This window comes from Peromyscus leucopus, chromosome 9, assembly GCF_004664715.2.
Source record: "Peromyscus leucopus breed LL Stock chromosome 9, UCI_PerLeu_2.1, whole genome shotgun sequence".
Taxonomy (NCBI): domain Eukaryota; kingdom Metazoa; phylum Chordata; class Mammalia; order Rodentia; family Cricetidae; genus Peromyscus; species Peromyscus leucopus.
The window spans coordinates 227,651-247,231 of record NC_051070.1 but is presented as its reverse complement, the minus strand read 5'-3'; the positions used below and the strand labels follow the sequence as shown (position 1 = coordinate 247,231).

The window sequence follows — 19,581 nt, the reverse complement described above, 5'->3', positions numbered from 1 at the left end:
ATAAATAATATAATATGGGAAGTAAAAAAAAGTTCTAAAATAGAGCCTAAATAACCATAATAAAATTACACTGTCTTTCTTTCCTTGGGATTTTGGCAGGAAAAATGAAAGCAATTATCATTTACAAATTAACAATGTGGAGCTGACCATAGATGATGCGTGGTTCTAGTTAAAAACACAGATAAATTATTTTCCACTCTTCTTGAATTTTATGTAATTACAAAGCAATGAAGCAAAGCCTAGGGGAATAAAAAATAAAGATGTCACTGTGTTTGTGTTTCTGTTGTGGAATACTCTGGTCTACAGGTAGCAGGGGATTTCAACCCTTGTTTTATGTGAAAATGGATGTGTTTATGAAATAAGATGACCATACTCAGCCCCAGACCAACCAAGTCAGAATCCCTAGAACTGGGTTAAGAACATAAGGAAAATTTCTAAAGAGCTCCTCAAATGAGTCGAGACTGTGGTTCACATAAGAACTGCCATCCTAAACCCTCTGAGGTAATGTGACAACTTTTACATATTTCAGACAACCAGATATAACTACACATGTACATACTGTATACCTCACACCCCCACACCTTGCAAAAGAAAGGAGAAAGCAGTCCAAAGAGGCAACTTTTTCCTTCTGTTACAGCTTTTCTTTATATTTCCTTGAAAATTTTTGTCATGATGGATTATTTTTCTCTCTCTTTTCCCAAACAATAAGAAAGATATGAATAAATTAAGGAGCAATACTCTAGGGCACATTTTCAAGGTAAAAATGGAAGATAAAATAGAGAATAAAGATTCACTATTTCAAGAAAAGGAAGATTAACAAGGGAAAATACACACACACACACACACACACACACACACACACACACATATATATATATATATATATATATATATATACCCATATATGTATATATATATGTACACACACATAACTTGAAAGAATTGAAGAGACTACCTCCAAACTAGTAATATAAACCACTATTTATATACTTCAGTTCACTTCAGATAAAAAACACAGAAAAATACTAATATTTCATATAGAAGCATCATTGTTAAACAACTTATTCCACATCATTAATTGTTCTAAGAGTCTGTACCTGAGAACTTGATGAGTCAATCTAAAATAAGAAGAGCTGATGATTCTATCATATGTATCAAGTCTTTTCCTTTTAATGGAATATAATATTTTATGAACAGAAATGGTAACTGGACAGACAATCATCCTTGCTCATAACCTAAGAGTTGTATGACCTGTACAGTTTTTGCATTTTACTAAGCCCAGCAGTAAATGAAGTGTGTGTGTGTGTTAGAATTCATGTGAAATTAGAGAAAATCAGAGGTCAGAGTATAAAAGAAAGAGAAAACAGTCAAAAAACAAAAAGGGAAGGTTTCAGACAAACCCCATGAAAAATGTAAACAAGTTCAATATAAAAAATAGCAAATGGAAGAGAAATATCAATATCACAAAAGATACACAGATTTTAAATTAATAATCACAGACTGTATTGAATAAGGTAATTAAATGTTTTGTACAGCATATTTATATGTACATAGCCTGACTATCCTCTCTATGAGAAGGACATTAACTTTTATACCAGTGCATTTGTGTCTAACTGTTATGATCAGGAGATGAAAAGTAATGATCTGGACATAACCATTGTATGAGCAAAAGAAAACACACTCAGTTTAATACCATAGGTACCGCCTTCTGCATTAGTACCTTCATGCATGTGGTCTCAGTGAAATGATAAATGCATTTTAGTAGGCAACTAGAAACAAACCAGCAGAACCAATCATATACAAATGTATTTCACAAGGCCATTTGAGTAGCGAACTCAGTCAATCACTTACTGGAATTGGTGCTGTCATCCTTGGTTCCATCGAGAGCTCCATCGGGGTGCATCTGCAAGTAGTAGCCTTGCCTGCAATATAACCTGGTCACTATGCCCTTGAGCTGGGGATCTGAAAGGCAAACACAGGGGTCATCAGCTTTACAATGCTGAAAGGGAGAGATGTCCCCCCCTTTTTTAAAAAAAAAAAAACTTATGTTTCTTCTTCAGAAGAAGACCTTTTGTAGAGTTAGTACATTTATCTCTCAGACTTACCTGTGTCATGGTATTCAGACCACAGTTAAAGGAGGTATCATAACAAGCTTCAGAAAATAGGCTATTTTATGAAACTAGTATGTGTGTTTACATTATTTATTAGACTATCAAACTAATTAAATCACTAGTTTAATTATGACTATAGCTTATAATTATAATTAATTCTGTCATTCAGGGTGACAGTTCAAGAGTTTTGACTCAGAAATTTCTTTAAAGATTTTAAATAGGGCTTTCATTCTTAAATTGATAGTCCTTAAATGTGAGAAAACTGTATTTTAAAAATTTTCTTAAAATGTGATTATACATCTTTAGTAAAATCCCCAGTTTGTATCCCTAATCTCATATGATACACATGAGAGTCCAACATTTCACTTCTGAACTCAGTGAAGTTTGGGATCAAAAGATACAGGATGGGTAGACTGGACTCAGAGCTGTGGTGAGTGCTTTGTCTATGCAGCACTCAGCACCAAAACCAAACAAAACACTGATCTACATAAGACAACAGCTTGCTTAAGATACAAATGAAATAAGCAAGCTTTTCATTTACACAACTGGAAAGGACAGCCAATGGCATCTGATCCTTGCACTTCAGGCATGGAAGCAGAGGGAGGTGGGAATTTACTGTAACAAAAATGGGAAACCATGTATTGTGGATTTCTCATTTAATGACTGAGAAAAGATAATTCAGTGCTTTCCCAGAAGCTAGCTGTATCTAAAGTAATAAATATTTGCATGTGGCTTTGCAAAGGCCATCTTCATTTTGGGAATTTATCTGATATGGGACATCATAATTCTCACCATGGCAACAGGCTTCTCTCTACAACAGCTGAATGGGATATGCAAATTTGATTGTGCTGTCCAAATTATAGAATGCTACTGAACAATCCAACACATAGTCTTTAATAACTACAGACTAGTCAACAGACAAACAGAATAGCACACAAGCCAAACAGGCAGATTTGTCCACAAACAGAAACTCTGAGCTTTTGTTTAGCTTTTTTTTTTTTTTTTTGATTAGCTTTTAAGAAATGAAAAAACAAATCCTGATGACTGTTTCTATGAATACAGCTGCACTGAGCACTTTGGCTTCATAGATGAGAAAATGAATTGGACATAAATAACATTCTGGAAAGTGAGCCAACTTTGAAGTATCATAACATCAGGATGACAAGCATGTCAGGAGACAGGTGTGTTTAAAGGGGTAAGATTTTAAAAAGAGATATCTAAGTAATTATTAAGGCAATATTATGTATGTACCCTCTTCCATAGCAAATAATTTCTAAATTACATAATTCTCTCTCTGTCTCTCTCTGTCTCTGTCTCTGTCTCTCTCTCTCTGTGTCTCATCTTTTTCATCATTTTATTCTGTCAGAACTCCAACCCATGGGATGATATTGCCTATATCCAAAGTATGTCTTCCATTACAGTTAATTTTTTTCTGGAAATCCACTCACAGATACAACCAGAAACATGCCCTCCACACCACGTTTCTAAATAAGTCAATCCAGTCATGTTGAAAATTAAGATAAACATTGCTTGAGTATTAGTTTTTTAATGTATTTTTTCATATAATATATTCTAATCATATATTGTCTAGTGTTCTTATAATAATAAAAGGCAATCTAATTTAAATTTACCTGGTTTCATAATTCTTGGTATTTTTATTTTTAAAAACTGATAATTACATGTGTTCTCAGGTGTCAGGCATTGTTCTAAGAAAACTCTGATTCATTCATTGAATCTTCACTGTGCGTGAAGGAAAGCAATTCAAAAATGAGGAAATTAAGAAAGAGAACAATTGAGTAATTTTACAAAAGACACAGAATTTACAAGGCTGGAGGTTGAGTATGAACACTCAGTCTGCTCATTAACAGCTAGGCAATGTGCCCTCTACAAATGGAACAATTAAATTAAATTGCCTTACAAATCCTAGTGTAGGTCAAACTGCTTAATAAAAAAAAAAAGAAAATAAAAGTAATACCATTTTTATGATCATCACCAGCTGTGTCTCAATCCTACATATTCACAGGTGAATGTGAAAGGCAAAGCCAGAATAGAGTTGTGAGGGTATCAATGTCCTTAGAAGTTTATACTCATCCCACTCTGTAGTTGGACAAGTTCCCAAATTCCCAGTTTCTGCCCCACCCCGAATTCCTCACCAGAGTTGTAATCCCTCATCAGGTTTGCTGTAATTGGACCATTTTCCACTCCAGTCAAAAAGAATTTCTAACCGTGACTTGACTGTAATGTGAACAGCATCAGCCGACCCCATCAGCTTTGTTCCCATAGTCCACCCACTGAGCTGCCTGCCTCCTAAGGGTGCTTCTCCACTGCACACCCTTTCTTCCCCTAGAACTCAAAAGCACGAGATTTCTCAGGCTTTTTCAGCAAGTACAGCACCAGTAAAGACATCTCTTGAGTTTTTTATCATTATTTTTTAGGCATTTGTAAATAGAAATTTTAAAAACTTCTTAATAAAATTTTCAATTGGAAATATTTTTAAATAGAAATTACTCACTTTTGAACATTTAAAATACATTAAAATATGCAGAAACAGTTCAAGCCACATCTATGTATCAAACAGTGCTTAAAACATATGCTGATAATTTGTCTTGTAATTTATGATCATAATTCCACATTTATTGATAGAATTGTATGGTAGTATCTACCTCACCAAGTTGACTATATGTGACATAAAGAAAGTTGAAGTGTGTGACATTGTTCATGGGATCTAAAGTGAGTGTTTATTGATTAAATACTTACAAGGGGCTAGTAAAACATCCAACAATTTCATAGATGGCTAACAGGAGTCAAAATTTGAACAGTATGAAAATCCACAATAACAATGGCTAGCAAATTTTTAGATAGGTCCTCACCCATTGTTCATGTAGTTAATAGATCTCTAAATTCAAGATACACACTAATATAAATGCTTAAAAAGGAACATGGCAAAATAAAACTTAGCACCTACTAGAGAGAAAATTATAGGAAAGAAAACATACCAAAATATTAAATATACTGAATTTTGAGGGTATTTATCAACATTCTTATTTTTGCTAAATTTTGTACAATGAAGGCATGCCAATTTTATAATGGAAATGTAGAAATTGTAGTAACATCTATAAATGGCTGATGAATACAAGTAAGAATAATATTTTCAATCCATATTATATCTGTGTATTTCCCCCATAAATTATCCAAATGTTAGTTAAAATACATGCTATAATATATACATCTGCTTCACTAGGAATACATAAATTTTAAGACATGGTGGAGTATTCATTGGAAACAATCAAAAGCTAGTATCCCTAGGACAGCCCCTCAGGATCACAGGATGTGATTAAAATTGCAATCACATATACCCAAAAAATATAAATACTACTGTTGGGTGCTAAATGGTCCAAATCTTTAAAGGTAGCATTTGTTAGCTGATTTTGTACAGTGAAAGGTGGGCATAATGTTCCTTTTGACGTTGTTCCTTTTATTACTTATAAAATTATCCATAACTGATATGGTTGCTTAAAGTTTAATGTAATGTCCATCTTTCACCCACTCACAAACCAAACCAAAACACAACATTCCCTCTAAGGCCAAAATATACCATTAATGATGATAGCAAGGCAAGGAAAGATGACGAAAACAGCCACATCAGTCATGTCTGGTGAAGCAAAGAGAGTCTGAGTTCCTAGACTATGAAAATGAAAATAAGGACCTTCACTCTAAGTGGAACGAGTCTTAGTCTAGCGTTCCCTGAACCACTCACCTATGTGATTCTTCATGTCACGAAAAGAAGAACGATTGTTAAAGACAGATCAAGAAAACCTTACACAGGTTCCAGCAGGGACAGGACCTATCAGGCAGCCATATAAAAGCATACCTCTATGAAGTAATGGTGCACAAAGCAAGGTATTTAGGAGTGTACAAAGCCACAATGGCAAGCCCTTTGCATTTTTATCACCTCCAAAAATGAAAAGTAAATTCATAATTTAATGTACAGATTTATATTAATATTTCCAGACAGCTACATGTTACATCAGGTCTTTAAGTAACTTAAAGCAGTTGGACAGACACATCCTGAGATTCTGAGGGGCTGTCCTAGGGATACTAGCTTTCGATTGTTTCCAATGAATACTCCACCATGTCTTAAAATTTATGTATTCCTAGTGAAGCAGATGTATATATTATAGCATGTATTTTAACTAACATTTGGATAATTTATGGGGGAAATACACAGATATAATATGGATTGAAAATAGAAACAAAATTAGTAATGTCACATATTAAACATTTAGCTAAGATTAAATTCCTCATCTAGGGATTATAGGTTTAAAATAAAAATAAAAAATAAGCTTTCTATTCAAATCTATCATGCACTTAGCCAAGGGTTTGAAAATGTTAAGGCAATTGACATAAATTTTTATGATAACAAATGCTTACCCTAAATAAATATTATGTCCTGACATACAAAACAATGGAAATGTCATTAGTGTGAAACAAACAGTTGTACAGGTGCTCACATTTTTATTAAACTGATGAGGTAAGCAGTTGTGTGACATTTCTCTAGCATTTTAAGTTTAAACTTTATTAACAAAGACTTTGTTTTCAATGCCTGTGTACCCCAAACTCTCACACCTCAGAACCACAATTAATAACTAAATACAAGTAAATGTTTGAGGTCTAACACCTATATATTTTAGCTATTCATGTAAAAAAGAAACTCAAAATATTTTCAGTTCACTAAATTGTTAGAGTTTTGTCCTCTAAAAAACTATATCCTCGCCGGATGGTGGTGGTGGCGGCGGCGGCGGCGGCGGCGGCGGCGGCGCACGCCTTTAATCCCAGCACTCGGGAGGCAGAGCCAGGTGGATCTCTGTGAGTTCGAGGCCAGCCTGGGCTACCAAGTGAGCTCCAGGAAAGGCGCAAAGCTAACAGAGAAACCCTGTCTCGAAAAACCAAAAAAAAAAAAAACAAAAAAAAAACTATATCCTCAGAATATCTAGTCTGTTTAAGAAGATATAAATAATTTAGTTTCTTCCTTTTGTCTCAATTCTTCTTTTCTTCTTTTTTCCTTAATTTTCTGCATACTCTGCTAATTCAGAAGAAGACTCAGAGACATTCAATCAGAGGATTTGTGGAGTTTGCAAGGTAAGAAGGAGTTGTGACACATTCATTTGTCTCTCGATCTTTCAGCATTTACCCCAATATCTGGCTCCTGTTATTTATTAAAAGACCTATTAGATTTCATGTTGCAAGTTGGGGTGAGGCAAACCCCAGTCTCTGAGTGAGGGTGGTGATGGGATTATCATTTGGAGGTTGCTGGTCACAAGTCTAGCAAAATATATGAAGCTCCAGGCTCAGTGAGAGACTCTGATTTAAAGGAAGAAGGTGAAGAGTGACAGAGCAGAACACCTGCTTTTAATCTTTCACCTCAGCAAGCAAGGGAACTCATACCTGCACTCACGTTTGCATACCTACCTGCACACACTTGTACACACCTGCAAAAAATACTTTCATATACACACCAAGACATTAGGAAATCCTGCTCAACACCTGTTTCATATTTCCAAGAGACAACCCAAATTATTTCAAGGAGAGAGCTGTCCAAATATCGAGTACCTGATAGCTCGAAAGAGAAATAAATCTTTATATCTCTGCTGCTAGAAAAACCCTTTTCCAGCACTATGTCCTACCAAGATTCTATAATTGCAATAATCTAACATTCTAGAGACATAATAAAACTCTAACAGCCCTTAGCATCCTCTAGCTTAGACTACGTAATGTCCATAATGAGAGATTTTTTTTCTCACAACTTTGTTCACCCTTATAAACATGCAATAAAAAATGTGTTAAAGTATTTTGTGCTTTGACCCAGTAATTTATTTCTTGTGAATTACAGTTGCAAATTTGAAGGCATTAAATTATAAATATTGATTATCTAAGTGAAAATAACCAGCATTCTTTTTTTAGGTGTTTTCAATTGGTTTATTTTATTTTTTATGGTATATCTGTCACTGGTACCCACTTTTGCAGGAAGAAGACATTTGCTCATGTTCTCCAAGAAATTTTACAGAACAGGATGAGCTGAAGTCCTTAGACTGGTGTTTGTTTGTTTTTTTTTATTTTATTTTATTTTATTTTTTATTTTACAATACTATTCAGTTCTACATAACAGCCACAGATTCTCTTGTTCTCTCCCTCCCTGCCCTCCTCCCCTTCCCCTCAGCACACCCCCCATTCCCACCTCCTCCAGATCAAGGTTTCCCCCGAGGACTGGGATCGACTTGATAGACTCAGTCCAGGCAGGTCCAGTCCCCTCCTCCCAGACTGAGCCAAGCGTCCCTGCATAAGTCCCAGGTTTCAAACAGCCAACTCATGCAAAGAGCACAGGACCTGGTACCACTGCCTAGATGCCTCCCAAACAGATCAAGCCAATCGACTGTCTCACCTATTCAGAGGGCCTGATCCAGTTGGGGGCCCCTCAGCCTTTGGTTCATAGTTCATGTGTTTCCATTCATTTGGCTATTTGTCCCTGTGCTTTATCCAACCTTGGTTTCAACAATTCTCGCTCATATAAACCCTCCTCTTTCTCACTAATTAGACTCCCAGCGCTACACCAGGGGCCTAGCTGTGGATGTCTGCATCCAGATTCCTCAGTCCTTGGATGGGGTTTATGGCACAACTATTAGGGTGTTTGGCCATCCCATCACCAGAGTAGGTCAGTCCCGGCTGTCTCTCGACCATTGCCAGCAGTCTTTCGTGGGGGTATCTTTGTGGATTTCTGTGGGCCTCTTTAGCACTTTGTTTCTTCCTTTTCTCATGTGGTCTTCATTTACCATGGTCTCCTATTCCTTGTTCTCCCTCTCTTTTCTTGATCCAGCTAGGATCTCCTGCTCTCTTTCCCTCGACCCTCGCCCTTCATTGCTCCCATTCATGTCCAGGCTGTTCATGTAGATCTCATCCATTTCTCCGTGTCTTTCTTGGGATCCCGTTTTCCAGGTAGCCTCACTGGTGATGTGAGTAGCAGTCCAGTCATCCTTGTTCCACATCTAGCATCTTTCTATGAGTGAGTACATACCATATTTGTCTTTCTGAGTCTGGGTTACCTCACTCAGGATGATTTTTTCTAGATCCATCCATTTGCCTGCAAACCTCATGATGTCATTGTTTTTCTCTGCTGAGTAGTATTCCATTGTGTATATGTGCCACATTTTATTTATCCATTCTTCAGTTGAAGGGCATCTAGGTTGTTTCCAGGTTTTGGCTATTACAAACAATGCTGATATGAACATAACTGAGCAAGTGCTCTTGTGATATGATTGAGCATTTCTTGGGTATATGCCAGGAGTGGTATAGCTGGATCTTGGGGGAGATTGATTCCCAATTTTCTAAGAAAGCGCCATATTGATTTCTAAAGCGGTTGTACAAGCTTGCATTCCCACCAGCAGTGGAGGAGAATTCCCCTAGTTCCACATCCTCTCCAGCACAAAGTGTCTTCAGTGTTTTTTATCTTATCCATTCTGACAGGAGTAAGGTGGTATCTCAGAGTTGTTTTGATTTGCATTTCCCTGATGATTAGGGATGTTGAGCAATTCCTTAAATGTCTTTCAGCCATTTGAGTTTCCTCTGTTAAGAATTCTCTGTTTAGTTCTAAAGCCCATTTCTCAATTGGACTGTTGGTCGTTTTGATGTCTAATTTCTTGAGTTCCTTATATATTCTGGATATCAGTCCTCTGTCAGATGTGGGGTTGGTGAAGATCTTTTCCCATTCTGTAGGCTGTCGCTTTGCCTTGTTGACTGTATCCTTTGCTCTACAAAAGCTTCTCAGTTTCAAGAGGTCCCATTGATTGATTGTTTCTCTCAGTGTCTGTGCTACTGGTGTTATATTTAGGAAGTGATCTCCTATGCCAATGCGTTCAAGACTACTTCCTACTTCCTCTTCTAGCAGCTTCAGAGTAGCTGGATTTATGTTGAGGTCCTTGATCCACTTGGACTTAAGTTTTGTGCATGGTGACAGATATGGATCTATTTGCAGCCTTCTGCACGTTGATATCCAGTTATGCCAGCACCATTTTTTGAAGATGCTTTCTTTTTTCCATTGTACACTTTTGGCTTCTTTGTCAAAAATTATGTGTTCATAGGTGTGTGGGTTAATGTCAGGGTCTTCAATTCAATTCCATTGGTCCACATGTCAGTTTTTATGCCAATACCAAGCTGTTTTTATTACTGTAGCCCTATAGTAGAGCTTGAAGTCAGGGATTGTGATGCCTCCAGAGGTTGAAAAATAACCAGCATTCTTGTGGCACAGTTAAGTAAATGATAACTTATTCCTTAGTGACAACACTGGAAAACCAGGTGATCCCATGAAGATGAGTGCATCTCAAGGGTGCTTTCTAGGTGTTGCACTGTGCCAGGAATTCCCAGTTTTTGAGTGATTCTATTAATGTCTTTCCTACACACTGGAGTGCACAAGCAGAGCAGAGCAGTGATACACTCTGCCTTTTTTAATGTGCTGATGTTTCACTCAGATGAACTGCAACACTCACAGGCAGGAGCATAATCATTCACCCTAAGAGTCCATATTAGTGTATCAACAACACCACATCCTAAAAGACTCAAGATTATTGTAGGAAACATTTATATTGGCTCATTCTAGCATAAGAATTAAGGACTATGTTATAGTTAATTAAAAGTATAAATATCTCCCAGATGGTTAAGCAAATAACTAGACATTTTTACTTGAATTTCCTGATGATTCTATCATGAAAAATAAATAGAACACAAGACATTGTAGTTGCTATTTACCTGCTATATTAAAATTCTAGGTGTAGCAGGAATCTTAAAGAGTCTTATTAATAGAATCAAACCTGAGGCCAGTTATTGAGGTGAATTCTGGAAGATCAGAGAATCAGAACAAGTCACAGCTACCTCACCTCACCAGTTCCTCAGCTGGTCCTGTTTCCTCAGACTGGAAGCTTCTGTGTTCTCATCCTAATGGCTCTCAGCTGAACTGCTCGAAAAGCTCGAAAGTCTGAAGCTTAACCAGCTAAAAGCTTAACCAGCCAAATGCTGCTAGTTTCTGAACTTCGCGCCTTATATATCTTTCTGTTTTTGCCATCACTCCCTGGGATTAAAGGCTCACTTCTTGGGATTAAAGTCATGAGTCACCATGCGTGACTGTTTCCAATGTGGCCTTGAACTCACAGAGATCCAGAGGGATTTCTACCTCTGGAATGGTAGGATTAAAGGTATGAGTGCCACCATTTTCTAGCCTTTGTATCTAGTAGCTGTTCTGTCTCTGACCCCAGATAAATTTATTAGGGTACACAATATTTTGTGGAACACAATACTACCACATCTAGGTATACCCTTTAGTATGTGTGCCTGTATTGTCCTTTTCAGGTAAAAATTTGGATGAAGTATTCAACAGTGCCTCAAAAACATTGGTACCAACCCTTTTTCTACATTATAATTATAGGTGCTGTATTAGGAAAGTCATCAGGTATCCTAGATTTTATGGAGATATACTAAATAATGGATGTGTATATGACATAAAGTATAAGACAAACTGTCTAGAGGAACAAAGAGACTAAGTGATACAAGAGATGAGAAAAGGGAGAGCAGAGGAGTTGGAACAGAAATGTGGGGATGTGCTTAAAGTATATTATATATGTGTATTAAAATTTGCCCATGAAATTCAATACCATGTATAATAAATATATGCAGGCAGGAGGAAGGAAGAGAAAGGGGAGGAGGGAGAGAGATGGCAGGGTGGGAGGGAGGGAGGTAGAAAGAGGAGGAGGAAGTGAAAGAGGAAGAGGTAAGAAAGGAGAATAGGCAGAGGATAGGACGGGGTAGAGGGTAAAGAACAGCAGTGCTATCCCACAACAAACATATAAAGTCAACAGGTTGACTGATACAACACATTGATCATTAGGAATAAAAGTCAGTGGTCTTGAAGAAGTGGAGAAACAGTGCAGGGGAGCCCTCTCTCCAGAATGTAACATTTTTTTAAGATTCCAGTACATGCTGGATAGAAGCACACCCATAAAGGCTTGGCTCCCCTTTTAAGGTGAGCAGGTGAAGATGAGCATCTGTGGAGACTGGAGGAGCTCACAAAGTACTAGAGAGGAGAAAACTTCCAAGACACAGAGCATCCCCTCAAACACTCAGCTGAAGACTGGTAAGTGATTAGAGGAACATAAGGCTGGAAAAGAAGCTATCCAAATGCATGAAAAGTATTGGTGACATAGATGCACAGGACTGAGAATCATGGCCACACTGAAAATTATCACAATTCACAGGACTCTGAGCAAAGAACAAATACTTGTCTTTCCTCAGTTTTATGAGGAAAAAAAAAAGCTTCAGCCTTGATTCTGTCTCAAGTTACAAAACTTGAAAACAAGATCTAAAGAGTATGTATTGCTGAGAATAGCAGGGCAACTTACTAAAATACTCCAAATGATTGCATCAGGACAGAATGTGATTCCCTGAACCCATGTTTAAAAACAAATAAAGGAGTGAAAGGGGATATAGCAGGCAGTATTTGTAATCCCTGCACTGGGCAGGTGGAGACAGGTGGATACCAAGGCTTGCTGGCTTGCTAGCTGGCCTACTTGGCAAGTAGGATTAATAAAGACCAAGAGACCATATCTCAATAAAACAAAGGTAGACACTACCTGAGAACAACAACTAAGATTGTCCTCTGGCTTCCATACCTTCATGTGCACACTTATACACACTCAATTGCTGTGGGATGGTCTGTATGTCAAATTATTTTGATTGGTGAATAAATAAAACACTGATTGGCCAGTGGCTAGGCAGGAAGTATAGGTGGGACTAACAGAGAGGAGAAAAGAAAGAACAGGAAGGTGGAAGAAGACACTACCAGCCACCACCATGACAAGAAGCATGTGAAGATGCCAGTAAGCCACAAGCCATGTGACAAGGTACAGATTTATGGAAATGGATTAATTTGAGCTATAAGAACAGTTAGCAAGAAGCCTGCCACAGCCATACAGTTTGTAAGCAATATAAGTCTCTGTGTTTACTTGATTGGGTCTGAGTGGCTGTGGGACTGGCGGATGACAGGGATTTGTCCTGACTGTGGGCAAGGCAAGAAAACTCTAGCTATACTCATTTGTATATACATGTATACTCACACATATAAACACACATATGTACTGTATCTAAGTGACTCAACCAGTCTCAGAATAAGTTCAAACATAAAATACATTCAGCACACAAAAAGATAAGGTCAACATATTTAGAATCCTATAAAACATCAGCAACAAAACAAAAACAACTATTAATGGAAAGCAGCATACATATGATCAATAACACCGAGAAATTAGTTAATTTAAAATTACTTAGAACCAATTAAGTTGTTAAATTTAGAATGTTAAGCTATGTGTACAAAGAGTTATAACTATAACTTATATTGAAAAGTTCTGCATATATTTATTAGAAATACAACTAGCTGTTGTGGGATATTTGATCACACTATGAGTCCAGAGATTGCATTATTTACTGAAAAAAAAAAAAACCTGTTTCTAGTTGTGGTATGGCTCATCCATATCACATACCTTTAATACAGGAACGTTCTGCTTGAATACTATAAACAAGATTAAATAAAGGTCAAAAGGCAGAGCAAGCAACCAGTTGACAGGTCAACAAGAAAAAATGTAGGGTAAGAGGGAGTCAGGAGGAATAGGAGAGAGAGATGCACAGGAAGTAGAATGGAGGGACAATGAGTTGGAAGAGTCTTATTTGAGATAGTGTAGGACAAAGTGCCCTCTAGGATGTCAGCAGAGGAGGAAGGTCAGCTGGGTGCTTTCTCTGCCTTTGTGAACTAGCAGGTTTTCACCCCAACATTTGTCTCCCAAATGTTTATTGGTAAAATTAAATGATTGAGATTTAGTAAAGCAACAACAACCCCAAACAAACAAACAAAAAATAACTAACCTTAAAGGAGATTCTAGGGATAAAATCTACAATGTGTCTGGGAGTGGAGTGATGGCTCAGTGGTTAAGGACACTGGATGCTCTTCCAGAGGATACAAGCAATATCTCAGCACCCACATGGTGGCTTACAAACAAGTTTAAGTTTAGTCCCAGAGGATCCTATGTCCTCTTCTGGTGTCCACATGCACCAGGCATGTGTGTAGTGCACACACATACATGAGACAAAACATCCACACACATAAATAAATAATTTTTAAACATCTACAATACATTAAATAAAAATGTATGTATTGAGATTAAAAACTAGTTGATAATTGAATAATAAAAAATAATGAACCCTAAGGCACAGCAGAAGCAATTGTTCAGAATGAAATTCAGAGGGAAAAAGTTTAGAAAATTAAAAATTACAAGAGCTTAAGGGAACTTTGGCAACAACTTCAAGAAAATTGATATGTTTAATTAGGATCTCAGTATGACTGCAAGGTAGAAAGAAAGGAAAGAAGAAAGGAAGGAAGGAAGGAAGGAAGGAAGGAAGGAAGGAAGGAAGGAAGGAAGGAAGGAAGGAAGGAAAGAAGGAAGGGATGAAGAAGGAAAGAAGGAAGGAAGGGAGGAGGAAGGAAGGACAGGAGGACAGGAGGGAGGAAGAGAAGGAGAATAATAGCTTGAAAAATTCCAAACTAATGAAAAGTATCAGCAGAAAGATTTGAATAACTGTATGAATCCAAAGATAAGACAAGAGAGGAAAACAGCCAAACACAAAATTAAGTAGTTGAAACCATCTGATGAAGAGGCAATCTGTTGGGTTTTTTGTTCTTATTACTTCCTGGGGTACCTGGAGGGTACTGCCTTACAAAAGAACAAAAAAGATGAAAAAGTCAGGAGTTTTCTTGTTTATAACAATTTAAACAAGATGACAATGGAACAACCTTTAGTTGAAAGAAAAAAAATGTCATAAGATTTTAAGCCCAATGAAAATGTCACTTAAAAATCAAAGGTAAAGAGAATGTTTCCACACAGCTGAATCTGTTCAGCAGACCTTCAGTATAAGAAATTTTGCAGGCGCTCCCTTAGGACAAGGAAAGGGACAACTGGATAGCAACAGGGATCTGAAGGAGCCCAGAAGATGACAAATGTGCAGGACAATATAGAGCTGCTATTTTTATCGTTGCTCACATGTCTTTAACTGTTGACCATTTAAGCCAAAATAATAATTATGTGAACTCAGATTTTTAAGATGTAATGGCCAATCATGATTGACAGTTTGATGGGACTTAAAAATCACAAGAGAACACCACCTCTGGCTGTGTCTGTATGGACATTTCCAGTTTTAACTGATAATGAGGGATCCACCTTGCACCACTCCACAGGCTGGAATTCGAGACTATGTAAAAAGGTGAAAACAAGCCCAGCAGCTGTTGTGGAATGTCATTCTGTATGCTGTGAATGTGTTTTGCTCTGGTTGATTGATTAAACTCTGATTGGCCAGTAGTCAGGTATGAAGTATAGGCGGGATAAGCAGACTAGTAGAATGCTGGAAAGAGGAAGACTGTGTTAGGAGTCGCCACCCAGACACAGAGGAAGCAAGCTGACAAGGCAGAACTGAGAAAAGGTACCAAGCCACATGGCTAAACATAGATAAGAACTATGGGTTAATTTAACTAGTAAGAGCTAGTCAGTAGTTAGCCTGAGCTAATGACTGAGCAGTTGTAATTAATATAAGCCTCTGTGTGTTTACTTGGGGGATGTGAGTGGGAGAGATTTTCAGATATATTCAAAGGTGGAGAATTTAAATTTATTCTCATTTTATTTTTTATTATGTGTGTATGTTGGGGGTTGGGGGTTTATGTGCTAAACGTGTGGAAGTGTCAGCAAGAACTAGAAGATGGTGTTGGATTTCTTGGAGCCCAAGTAAAAGGTTGTTGGGAGTAACTCCTTGGAATTCATGGTGAGAACCAAACTTGGAGCATCCACAATAGCTAGTACTCTTAACTTCTGAGACCCAATGCTTTTCAAGTGATCCTAATGAACAGTAACATTCCATAGAAGATATTAATTTTTTACTTCTATGTGATGAGGTGAACCTCAAATGGAAACTTTATTGTGTGACCACTCAAATCCCACACCACAGTACTTAGCCAACAATATTTCATCATGTGACTGCATTTGGAAACACAACATTTAAATATCTCATTTATATGTGAGAACCTTAGGAAAGGCTTGATTACAGTAGGACTGATGTTCTTATAAGATGAGATAAAGACACAAAGTATCACAGAGGGAAGCTGTGTGAGAACACATGGAGAAGCAACCTTATACAAGCAATGGGAAGATGCTCAGGAGTAACTAACCCAGTCAAGATCATGGCATCAGCCTTTCAGCTGCTACAACTGTGAGAAAATGCATTTCTGTGTAAGTCCCAGGCTGTGACATTCCATTAAGATATCTCTAGCATACCTATATAAACAGTGCCAATGAAAAATAAGGCTTAACTATAATGGTTGGCAACTTAGAGATATTGAAAAACTATGGGCCAGGTGGTGGTGGCACATGCCTTTAATCCTAGCACTCGGGAGGCAAAGCCAGGTGGATCTCTGTGAGTTAGAGGCCATCCTGGTCTACAGAGCAAGATCCAGGAAAGACTCCAAGGCTACACAGAGAAACCCTGTCTCAAAAAAAAAAAAAAAAAAAAAAAAAAAAAAAAAAAAAAAAAAAAAAAAAAAAAAAAAAAAAAAAACTATGTAAGGCTGGCAAGATAGGCCTGTAGGTAAAAGTGCTTGCTGACAACCTGAGTTCAATCCCCCAGGACCCACATGGTAGAAGGAGAAAACTACCTTCAACTAGTTGTCTTCTGACCCTTACACACACACTAATAATGAGTAAAATAAAGGTGAACATAAATAAATAATTTTAAGCTATGTAGCTGAAGAGGAGTTTTTTTTTTCTTCTGTACCTCCCATTTCCCAATGTTTCTTTTATGTTATAATGTTTGTAGAACCAAATTTAGCCCTGACTTTCTGTCTCAACATTAGCACAATGCATTCTGTAGAATTTTTTAGTGTTAGGGAATTATACAATGTCTTTTTCATGTTCAGTTTCTTTCATTATATAAAGACCTTGCTGATGTTTCTGAAGACATATATTCTTCCCACATTGGGTAATAGGTTGCAAACCACTAATCAAATGCTAAATATCAAGTGATGTTTCATTAGAAAAAGAAAAAGAAGAGTGGCTTTCCTGTGTGCTCATTTGACCCAGAATTTCCGATGAATGATATCTATCTGCATCTGCAGCTCTCATCAGGTGAAACATAAAGACAATCTGAATCTGAGAACAGATAGGATTTGCCTGGGATTACCCAGGTAGAAAGTAGTGGGTGTGTTCTAATTTCCAGATGTTTATAGCTCTGGAATTACCCAGCTTTACCATGCTGATGTGTGTTTGTGAACATGCCTTTAGAGTTGTTAGACACTTCTTTATTCAAATTATCAATTAATTCTCCACACCTGCCAAAACATGACTTTGCATCAAAGGTCTGTTTCAGTATCTTCTTCTTATGCAATGGTCACTTGTCATCCTTGTTAGGGAAAAAGGTATCATTTGGAGTGTTTTCTTTTTTCATTTTCTATGCATGTGTTTATGTGTATATACAATATTAACGTACACTTGTTCATGTGTGTGCATATGTGCCATTTTTTAATGTGAGAGTTAAGGATTCAACTCATGCCCTTGTAATTTCAAGGCAAACAAATAACCAACTGAGCCTTCTTCTCAGACCCTCATTTGTATATTTGAAAAACCATCATTAATATTCTAGCATTAAATTATTTTTAGGCAATAAAATATACAAGCAAAAACAGGAAATAAAGGCATTGTTCCTCCAGGTGTAAAATACCATGTTGAAGTTCTGATACATAATTTGATTCATGTCAGGAAGACGTTGATGTGCCAATTCCAGAGCTTTTCTGAGAGATTTGGGGTTCTATGATGATTTTGTTACTGTCCTGCCAAAGGATAGATATCAGATAAGGAAAATCCCCTTCTTAAACAGTAGCACTGAGAAAAAAAACACAAAATCAGACAAAGAAAATCATAAACAGGAATAAGGTGAGAGATGGGAGATTAATGTGTGAGATCAGTGGACTCTGTGTCAGAAGTAAGGAGACTGGGACATAGTATTAAAAAAAATTATTTGACAGAATTATAAAAAAGAGGATCAGTGACTAAGGTTAAAAACATATGGAGCTTGAATAACAAGAAAACAATAAGGAATGGACAACTCAAAACCAAACTTAAAAAGAAGTACCTTTGCCAGGAGTCAGTGGTGCACACCTTTAATCCCAGCACTCGGGAGGCAGAGCCAGGTGGATCTCTGTGAGTTCAAGGCCAGCCTGGTCTATAGACTGAGATCCAGGACAGGCACCAAAAGTACATGGAGAAACCCTGTCTCAAAAAACCAAAAAAAAAAAAAAAAAAAGTACATTTATTTTTGTGCACACGATATTTGTCTTAAAAAAGTGTACCCCTCATGTAAACTCTTAGTTTTCTCCTAAAGCAAAGTATCATATATTACAGCAAGACACTTAACATGGAGTTTTCTTTGTAAGTCCTTTAGCATGTTTTGGAAACAAAAGAAAATGTTCTTTTCCACTTTATTTACCGTTTAACCACATTTGGCTATTAGAAAGGCCTAGTAAAACATAATTAAGATAAAGACCTTCTTAACATGGTAATTCTCTTACAAGTAGAGAGGAAATCTCTGTACTTTATAATTACATAGGCCATTGAACATGTGAAGCACAAGGAATTAGGCTTCTTATGACTCACTACCATGCCTCAGAAAACCCCCACTTCAGTGTTAACTGGCTGAAGGGAAAATGAATTTGCAGAAAACTAGGAGGCAGGCTGTCCCCAGACCCATCCTATAGTCTCCAGGAACAAAACCTAACATTTGGCTGTGGCCTCCTCCCTGAGGTACAGTGGAAAAAACACTTCAATTGAATCATTCAGCTGGGTGGTTTGAGGTAAGTCATAGATTCCAAGAGTCCTCTGTAAAGTGGACATAAAATGCCTGCCAACCAATATCACAGGATGCTATGGAAATCTCACCCAATACTTTAAGAAGTGAGGAGCATTGTCAAGGAATGAGTCTAAAAACAATGGGCAAGTATCCAAACCTTGGGAGTCTGGTTTGTTCTAGTAGAACAGCATCTAAAAATATGCTGAGAACATAGTATTGCAATAAATTCAAGAAGGCAAGAGGCAGGGTCCTATGTAGTTGGCTTATGTTGGTTTTCCAGTTGCTGCACTGTTGGATATTATGAATGTCATTAAAATGTGTGACCATATTGTAGGTAGTACAGCCTCTCCCTGAAGTGGGGACAGTGGGCCAGTAGCAAATACATAGCTCTGAGCTGTGTAGGAACTAGACATTATGGGATGGAGTTTTACAGAGGCTAGCTGACCACATTAGTTACCCACTGGGCACAAATGGTTGTTTCCTCTTCAGCCTTAAATCA

General features: G+C 37.3%; 1 protein-coding gene across 3 annotated transcripts in view; it reads right to left on the bottom strand.

Moving 5' to 3' along the window:
• Positions 1-19,581, bottom strand: part of Fgf14 (fibroblast growth factor 14) — a 232,015-nt gene that overhangs the window by 167,431 nt on the left and 45,003 nt on the right. For all 3 annotated transcript variants that reach the window (XM_028868301.1, XM_028868302.2, XM_028868299.2), the window contains one exon: positions 1,852-1,962. In XM_028868301.1, coding sequence (XP_028724134.1) covers positions 1,852-1,962 — 111 coding nt within the window. The remainder of the gene's footprint in view (positions 1-1,851; positions 1,963-19,581) is intronic.